Source organism: Gekko japonicus, unplaced genomic scaffold (assembly GCF_001447785.1).
Source record: "Gekko japonicus isolate JY-2015 unplaced genomic scaffold, Gekko_japonicus_V1.1 scaffold68, whole genome shotgun sequence".
Lineage (NCBI taxonomy): Eukaryota > Metazoa > Chordata > Lepidosauria > Squamata > Gekkonidae > Gekko > Gekko japonicus.
This window is the reverse complement of record NW_015169175.1, coordinates 705213-714513: the sequence shown is the minus strand read 5'-3', so window position 1 is coordinate 714513 and position 9301 is coordinate 705213. Positions and strand designations below refer to the sequence as shown.

Here is a 9301-nt window from a genome sequence, read left to right as displayed (position 1 = left end):
GTGCATCCCAAGTGAGGGGAAAGTTTTAACTCTTGTCTTCTCTCTCTGCCTTCTGTCTCCTCACATGAGGTACAGCAGCTCAGATGAGAGAGAGAGAGATTGCCAAGGTAGGGTTCCCAGTCCCAGTACAGGTGAGGCCTGTAGGGCTCCTGGAATCAGTTTCCATGGAGAAAATGGTTGCTTTAGAGGGTGGATTCTGTGACATTTTACGCCGCTAGGGTCCCTCTCCTGCTCCACCCCCATCCTCCCCAGGCTCCATGCTCAAATCAAGAACCAAAAAGGTTAGTTACAAACCAATATAGGGCCAATTACTAAGAACTCTATGTATAATCTAAATATTATCAAAAATACATGTATTTATTTTTCAAGTTCTTAAAAACATTTATTTACTCTAGCCTCATTACAGCATAAAAATGCAAAGTATACAGACGGTAACTATTGTGACCTGATGCATTTCTCCTCAAATCAGCCTTCCTCAATGGTCAAACAACGTTTGTACATTAAGGCTCATGATACAATAGTAAAACAATATACAAAAGCAGTATACAAGCTGATATAGGACCAAGAAAGGAGTTCTGCAAAAAGGAGAAAAAGAGAATATTTTAAATTACCAAATTCTATCCTATGGCCAATTAAAAATTGTATACTAACAAGGAATTTATAATTGCTAACAATCAAGAAGAGGTTACACAAGGGAAAAGAATGTTTGTGAGGCCTCCTTGAGTCTGGCCTTTGTGCTCTAGTCAATTGCATGCATGCTGAGGATGCATGCAATGGTCTCAGCATCTATGCAACTGACTAAAGCACAAGGCCTCCCAAACACTCTTTTGCCTTGTGTAATCTATTCTTGATTGTTAGTTGTTATCTGGAGCTGAGGCAGAGCACCATTGAGGCATGGCACATGGTCATGCAGAAGGTTCCTGAGTAGTATCAGATAGACTTAAAGGGGAAGAAATACTGGAGCAACCATGAATATGAGTCAAATCTAGAATGCAGTGACTAGGATTTAAATAGCATACAGAAAATGCAAGCTTTGATCGCAACCCCAGCGGTTCAAAAGTGCCAATTAACACCAAAATAAGTGATATCTGGCTGGCCTTGACCAGGGCCTTCTCAGCCTTGGCCCCGGCCTGGTAGAACTCTCTGCCAAATGACATCCATGCCCTGTCCGATCTATTAAAGTTTTGCAGGGCATGTAAGGCAGAGATGTTCCGCCAGGCCTTTCTCTGAGGCCAGCGATGGTTCCTTACATCTGCCCGGTACCCGCCCGCCCTCCCCCCTCCAAAAAAATGTGAATGCTAGACATGTCATTTGTTCTTGCAATGTTTTAAATATGTATGTTGATTGTTTAATATTGTAGGCTTGTGGTTTTAATTGGTTTTATAATTTGTATTGAATTATCCACTTGTAAACCGCCCTGAGCCCCATGTAAACGGGGAAGGGCAGTCAAGAAATCCAATGAAATAAATAAATAAATAAATATTGTGCTTCTGAACAATTCAGTAGTACGTTTGTATTGAGCAGTACTAGAGGAGTTTAGTAGCTCTGAGATTCAGCTGGATAACAGAGAGTTGTTTTTCACCTGCTTTTAAAAATCTGTTTAACCATAAACTGCTTCATATATTTTATATGGAGAAACAGCAAATAATTAACGTAAATAGCTGAAGAAAGGAAGCTGAAGGACCCAGGAGGAGGAGGCCTAAATGAAGAGCTGAAACAAGATGAATGTTTTGTTGCTTATGCTGCCCCATTCTTAAGTTTTGCCCTGGATCTTCCTGGGAACATTTGTAAACAATACTTTCTTGCAAAAGCACAGCTCAGGTTCTGTTTGTTTGCTGCTCTCAGAATATCATCCTTACCTGGCTTGACACACGTGACTTCTGGTCCAACGCTTTCGACAATACCAGCAGCTTCATGGCCCACAATCACTGGGTAGCTGATGCCAGGAAACAGACCCACCGCTACATGGTCATCTGTTCGACAGATCCCGGTGGCCACTATCTATGTGGAAATAAGTGCAACAGGGCTTCAGTATTCGTACTGCTTACATTGACAAACAGCCAGTTCTGAAAAAATTGCAATAGAGGAATGGTGTGACCCTCCAAGCATGCAGGTAGCCTTCCATGTGAATCCAGGACCTCCGGAAAAACAGCCAATCACATGGAGGAACACTCAGTCACATGATTCTCCCGCACCCATGAAGGGGAGAAAAATCATGCAAGCTGAAGCTCTTTCCACTGCCAGCCTGGGGAAAATGAAAATGCATTTTGGGGGGTGGGGGTGGCGACCAGGATCACTGCAGCAGGTTCCATCTCAGGCATATAGAAGCTCATTGAGAGGTGTCAGAGTAAAATACACATAGCATGCCTGGAGACACTTTATTTCTCTTTGCATTAGAACTAGATTGCATGTGTTATTTTCTTTCTGAATAGGGCATATTTTATTGTCTAAACTGGAAGTTCTTCGGAGAACTCCTTCTCTTCCTGTCCCTTTGTGTTCTCTTCTTGTCCTCGTGGTTTCTCAAGAGGAATTGCCAGGCCAGTGCTAGTACCTGGCAGGAGGCTGCAGGGCACAAACCTGCCTGATTGGTGATGCAATCAGGAAGTGATATCATCAGGCCAGTGCAACACTGTAGGAGTCACCTAAAAGCCTGCTGCACCATCCAGCTCTGCAGGCCAAGCATGTGGGACGGGAGGGAAGGAAGGAAGGAAGGAAGGAAGGAAGGAAGGAAGGAAGGAAGGAAGGAAGGAAGGAAGGAAGGAAGGAAGGAAGGAATGCTTCTTCAACTCAGATTACAATCTAAACCAGAGAAGTCTCCATTGTTGTCATCATCGCCTCCCCTGTCCAAGCCAAGTGGCCTTTGTGGTGCTTCCCCAAGACTTGCCAGATCAGGGTTGAGAAATCCCTAGAGATTAGGGACTGGAGACTGGGGAAGGTGCCTTGGCAGGGCATAAGGCCACAGTGTCCACCTTCCAAAGCAGCCATTTTCTCCAGGAGAACTGATCTCCAAAACCTGGAGGTCAGTTGTAATCCCAGGAGATCTCCAGCCACCACCTGGAGGCTGGCAACCCTGTGGGCTACAGGGGCTACTTGCTTCAGCCTTCTGCTGGCTGCCAGGGGCTCTCTAGGGCAGTGGCCCACCAGGCAGTGGTCCAGCGAGTTAAAGGGTCAGCCCAGCTCATGCTGTTCTTGGATTGGAGGCAAGCATTATGACCAGCAAACCGTTACATTCTGAGTTTAGGAAATATTAACTGTAGCAGCTCCATGGCTATATGAAGATACTGAGCCAGATCCATTAGGGCTTCAGAGCGCAGCATCATCCGTAGGTTGATGATACACTGATCTGCTTTTCACTAAGTATCCAGAAGTAGACGTCCCAGTCCTAAGCCAGGGCAGGGGGGCCATGGTAGAGAAGATGAGGTTAAAAGTGCTGAAGTTGAGTCTAAGCAAGAGAGAGGTGATGCTGGAGGGGAACCGCGCTATTTTAAAACACTCTTTAAAAGGCCAACCCAACTCTTTATTATATCTTCTTACTGTACTATTTGCTATGCACATTTTCCATGAAAATGTATCTTTTTCAACAAATCTGACTTTGCTTCATGCTTTCTTCTGGATGCAAAAATCTGGCTTTCTTGATGCAGAAACTGGATTTTTTTTTATTTCTACGGACTGTACACAGTCTTGTCTGTAGCCTCCTTATACGATATACTGCCAAAGGAGACAGAAACTCTGGATATTATTATTTTTCCAACCCCTGCCTTCCCTGATACTCCTACCAAGTTGTCAGAGGAGGTTCATTCACTACATTTATCCAGGGTTGGAAAATTCCTGGAGATTTGGGGGTGGAGCCTGGGGAGGGGAGGGACCTCAGTGGGGTGTAAAGCCAGGATCCACCCTCCAAAGCCACCATTTTCTCCAGGAGAACTGATCTCCATCACCTGGAGGTCAGTTGTAATTCCAGGAGATCTCCAGGCCCCACCTGGAGGCTGGCGACCTTATTCAGACTCAGAAAAAGGTTCCCATCCCCTTTGAGTAAGAATTACTGACCTTCACTCGAATTTCATGGGTCCTTGGTGGTGCCACCTCCACCTCTTCAACAGAAGGTATTTGCCCTGCTTCCCAGATGACTGCAGCTCTGCATTTAATCACCTGTGAAAATGGACATCATCAGAACCGACAACGGAAGAAAGTCCACGACGCCCTTCTTAACCGTTTAAAAGAGGGGCAGGTCTCCAATCAACCAAGATGTCGGAAAGTGAACACCAAGTGACAAGAAGACCAAAAATGAGGATTTTAGTACTTCTGGAAAGGGGCCCTCCATCACCACATCTGCAAAAATCTACTATAACTCAATATGGCTCTCTTTCTGGGTATAAGTAAGAACAGACTGCTGAATTACAAGTTGTTACCACATTCAGGACAATGGAACCCTCATGGCTTAACAGAGACATCGGCTTCTTATCTCGCTACACAAAGTCATTCCGTTCTTACTTATACCCAGAAATTAAACTTTGTTGGTCTTATAAAGGCCACCAGAAACTTGGTTGTCACATCAGCAGTTAACTCCTTTTATTATCTGTGTGCCAACTTGCTGCTATTTACATATGTTATTCCAATCTTAGCTATATTTATTGCTCAGTTAGTTATGCATCTTGACTCTAATCAGCTCCTCCTGGCAACTATCGCCCTACCTGCATGTAATATTTGAGGAAATCTGTTTCAGTGTGTGTGAAGTACTGTGCACACGCTGAGTCTCTGTTCTTTTTTTCTTTTTTTTTTTTGGGCCCCCTGAAGGGGATTTTTTATTACTTTTTTAATTAGACTACAAACTACAAATAAATAAGGGAAGGGAACTACAATTAGGGAGAAAGTAAAGATAACCACTATTGACTAAAAACCCAAGAGAAGGAGATCATTAAAACAGCTTAAGTACAAAATCATTCCTTAAATCACTGATATCTTTTGAACTTAGTCAGACATGCTAAAATATCTTTTAACACTTAGATTTAACTGTTAGAGAGAAACCCCAGAGCATCCCATTATTAAAAACATATTTTCAAAGGCACAATTCAGAGTCCTTCAGCCTTCATTTTTTCTTTTCTTGTCTTTTCCTCAGTTTATATGGACTTTTAGGGGGAGCCGCCCCCTTTTCAGAAAGAGAGTCCTCTCCAGAAGACCCCAAGTCCTGCCTGAAGGCCACGCCCTCCGGACACAACCACCTGCAGCCAATCGCATCTGTTTGAAGAAAAAGAATCAAATCTCCATATTTCTTTCTCCTTTGTCTTATTTCAAATGGAATGTCTTTCAGAATCCTGATGGTACTGTCCCCAATTTTCAAGGGTGTCCCCACCGTCGCTCTCAGGATAAAATCCCTCACGTGCCTCTTCGAGAATCTCATTACTATTTCCCTAGGCAGATTATTCTTCTTTATGTATACGGAATAACTCATAAAATACTCCGCCTTCAAATCTGTCACTGGGGCTAATGCATCGCTCATCACTTGCTTCAGATTCTCTTCTTTGAATTCTGGGACACCTTGGAATTGGAGGACCAAGTTTGCCTTCTCCATTTGTAGCTGTAAAAGTTGTTCTTCTGTAGAAATTTGCTTCTTTTCCAACCTTTGCACCTTTTCCTTCACCTTTTGGGTAGTGGCGTCAACTTCTTTCACTTTCTCAGCTGTTTGCTCTGTGATTTTAAGAGTCTCATTCAATTGAAGCTGCTGAGTAGTGATGCTTTGGTTCATCATTGACAACTGTTCCTTGAGATTAGTCATCTGGTCCAGCAGAGGGCGCAGGGATTCTGCCAACGTTTTAGCCAACTCGGTGGTTGCTTCCAGACGAGGGCTCCCATCTACTTTCACTTTTAAAAGTTTTTCTTTCTCAGTCCTCTTCCCCGCCATCTTTATGAATTGTTTACTTTCCGAAGATTTGCTAAAGTCTCTGAATATACGCTCATCCAGGCCCTGGTAAGTCTCTCTCAACAGATTTCAGCATTTTTGCTTCCGCTCCCCCCCGGGTCTTGCATTTAAATTCATGCGTGTGGGAGGGGCTCCTCCCCCGCTTGCTTTCTTTCCTAGTTCTTGGGGTGGGAGCTTTCTTTTTAAAATGTAAATTACGCTCTAATCGACTCACAGGTCATAGTCGGTCTTGCGACCTCGCTGTAGCTCCGTTTAAACCGTTTGATCTCCAGCGTTTGTCCTGGTCAGCGTCACTAGTTCCATACGGACACACAGCAGGAGGATCGTCAAGACAGAGAAGCGCCTCGATTCCCCAGCATCGTGCTGGCGAAGAGGCCACCTCTCCAAAGTCCCATGGCTAGGAGCCTTTCAACCAGGCTCCGTGGGGGGGGGGGGAGCGAGACGTCGCCTCCTCTCCTTTCTGCTGGTGCACAGATTTCATCCCCGGGAGGTCCGGGAGATGAGTCTGCTCAGCGTGTTGCCATAAACCGGAAGTCTGCTGAGTCTCTGTTCTCACATGTACACAGGATTGAGCTTGATTTGCCTTGGGGGTGTGGCTGGACTCTAACTTCATTTTCACATCTCTTTGTTAACTCTTGCATTTACATGCTAATTTGCTGCCATCCATTGATCTTACTGGTCACTGAATCCAATTTCAGCTCTGCATATGCATCTGGGCTCTGAGTGGCTCCTCCTAACGGCTGCCCCTACCCTCTTTTTTCCTGTAAATAGCCCTTGAGGAGTTTTCATTCCAATTTGTCTGAAGAAGTGTACTTTGCACACAAAAGCTTACACTTTAAATAAAACTTTATTGATCTTAAAGGTGCCACTGGACTCAAACTTTGTTCACCTGGATCTGTCTTCATGGGGAACTTTTTCTTGTATTGTTTAGTGTATGGATCATGGTGGTCTTTATGACATAGCTTTTATAATTCTGTAATTTGACTTGAGTCTCAGAGAGAAAGGCAGATGGCTAAATGAGGTATATAACAAAACAAAATAAATAAACATCTATTTGGGGCTCCACTGGCACACGGTAACTTAGTAAGGTAAAGGTAAAGGTTCCCTTGCTCAAAAGCCAGTCGAATCCGACTCTAGGGTTGCAGTGCTCATCTCCGTTTCAAAGCCGAAGAGCCAGCGCTGTCTGAAGACGTTTCCGTGGTCATGTGGCTGGCATGACTAAACACCAAGGCGCACGGAACACTGTTACCTTCCCACCGAAGTGGTACCTATTTATCTACTTGCAATTTCTTGCTTTCGAACTGCTAGGTTGGCAGGAGCTGGAACTAGAGACAGGTGTCTTGCAGCACCTGGGTCTTGAACCACTGAACTACTGACCTTCCACAGCCTGCAATTCAGCGTCTTAACCAGACCAGTCTAGTCCAGCATTGTGCTTCCTGAAGTGGAGGTCCTTTAGCAGGGGCAAGGAGGCCAAAAGCTCCCTGTCATTTACCCTCCCCCAGCAACTGGCATTCAGAGGTATATTATCTCTGAACATGGAGGCTCCATTTAACTACCATGCACCTGTCCTCCATCTAACCTAGTGCCATCACAAAGCTAAAGTCCAACGGCACCTTTAAGACCAACAAGGTTTATTCAAGGGGTGAGCTTTCATGTGCATGCGCACTTTGTCAGATGATAAAATGGAATTATATATCGTAGTTATATATATAGGGGTGGCTTGTTAAATTAGCATGCAAAATAGTCCTATGGCGGTGAGTCTGATAAATTACTTTTTGTTCTTCCCAAATCCATTGTCCATCATCTTAATTGAGGCCCCCATGTTGAAGTGTTTTATTGGGGAAAAGTTTCTTTATCCACTTTCTCCATTTCAAACATAATTTCCTATACCTCAGAAAATAGGGAGGGTGATTTCCCCTCCCCCACGGGGATCCCGCAGGCCAAAACAATGTGATTTTCTTAATTAGGAGGGGGGGGGGGACATTTTAAAGACATGTTGAAACTGCCTTAACAAAGAGACGTTCCCTTTGCCACAAATCCTGTCCCTTCTGTATTCATCTTATTATGGCATCAAACTCCCCCCCCCCCCAACCCGGCATCTATGGCTTTGCTTGTGTAAGCTAATCAGAACGAAACATCTGAATTCCAGGGTGGCTGGAAACCACCAGAGGAAGTGGGAAAAGACATGTGATTGGAGTGATAGGGAACGGGTGGGTCTAACAGAGCTAGGAGTGCCAAAAATTGATTCAGCGGAGGCATGTGTGGAGAAGGACTGATGAGAGAGCTTATTTATTTTTAAAAATCCTATCCCAAGTTTTCATATTAAAAAAATGCCCACAGGCTCACAAATAAAACATTTTAAAACTACAGAGTCCAAGTAAAATGGAATGTAAACATGAAAACAACAATAAAACCAATATAAATGACAAGGTCATTAATAAGTCAATAGAACTACCATTGATTAGTCAAACAAAAGCCCTCTTCCCTGTGTGTATTCATGTATGTTTATATGTTTTATTTAACTGTTTTAAGCATTATATATATACTAGCAGTAAAGCCCGACTAGCAGTAAAGCTCGTTGTGAAAGCAATACAACGAGATCTAGAAAGAGGCTCTGGGGGAGTGCTCTGGCTTTGGGCAAACAGTGTCAATTTGCTGTGGTGACCTCAGCAGGGTATAATGACAGAGTCCACTGTTTTCTCCAGAGGAACTGATCTCTGCTACCTGAAGAGCAGTTGTAATTGTGAGTGATCTGTAGCCCTCACCTGGAGATTGGCAGCAATTGTTACCCAGGACAAAATGGCTGGTTTGGAGGGTGTAGTCTATGGCATTCTACCTGTCTGAGGTCCCACCCCTCCGCAAACCCCACCCTCTCCAGGCTCCACCCCTCAAATCCCCAGGAATTTGTCAGCATGTAGTTGGCAACCCCATCTCCTTCCCAGCTAGCCACCAACCTACCATTATCTGCCCCTTTGACTTCAGCTGACTTCTGCCCCCCCTTCTGCAGAGCAGTTGTAATTCTGAGTGCTCTCCAGCCCTCACCTGGAGATTAACAACAATGGTTCCCCATGAGGGACTGACTGGTTTGGAGGGTGGAGTCTATGGCATTGTACCTGTCTGAGGTCCCACCCCTCCTCAAACCTCACCCTCTTCAGGCTCCATCCCTCAAATCTCCAGGAATTTCCCATCTGGAGTTGGCAACCCTATCAGGACTGGCCCCAATGTGTTTTCTCCCAAAGGCCAAAGTAGGTGACAGGACCAAGCTTAGTTGCCTACCAACAGGCACTGAGGGGAATGTAGGGTTGCCAGCTCTAAGGAGGGAAATACCTGGAGGTTTGGGGGGTGGATTCTGTAGAGGGCCGGGCAACGGAGGCATCGGCCTTC

General features: G+C 44.8%; 1 protein-coding gene across 1 annotated transcript in view; it reads right to left on the bottom strand.

Annotated features, from left to right (window-relative positions):
* Positions 1-9301, bottom strand: part of LOC107114473 (alcohol dehydrogenase 1-like) — a 31103-nt gene that overhangs the window by 14419 nt on the left and 7383 nt on the right. The window contains exons 2-3 of the mRNA XM_015415969.1: positions 4048-4149; positions 1860-2001 (exon numbers count right to left, since the gene is read on the bottom strand). Coding sequence (XP_015271455.1) covers positions 1860-2001; positions 4048-4149 — 244 coding nt within the window. The remainder of the gene's footprint in view (positions 1-1859; positions 2002-4047; positions 4150-9301) is intronic.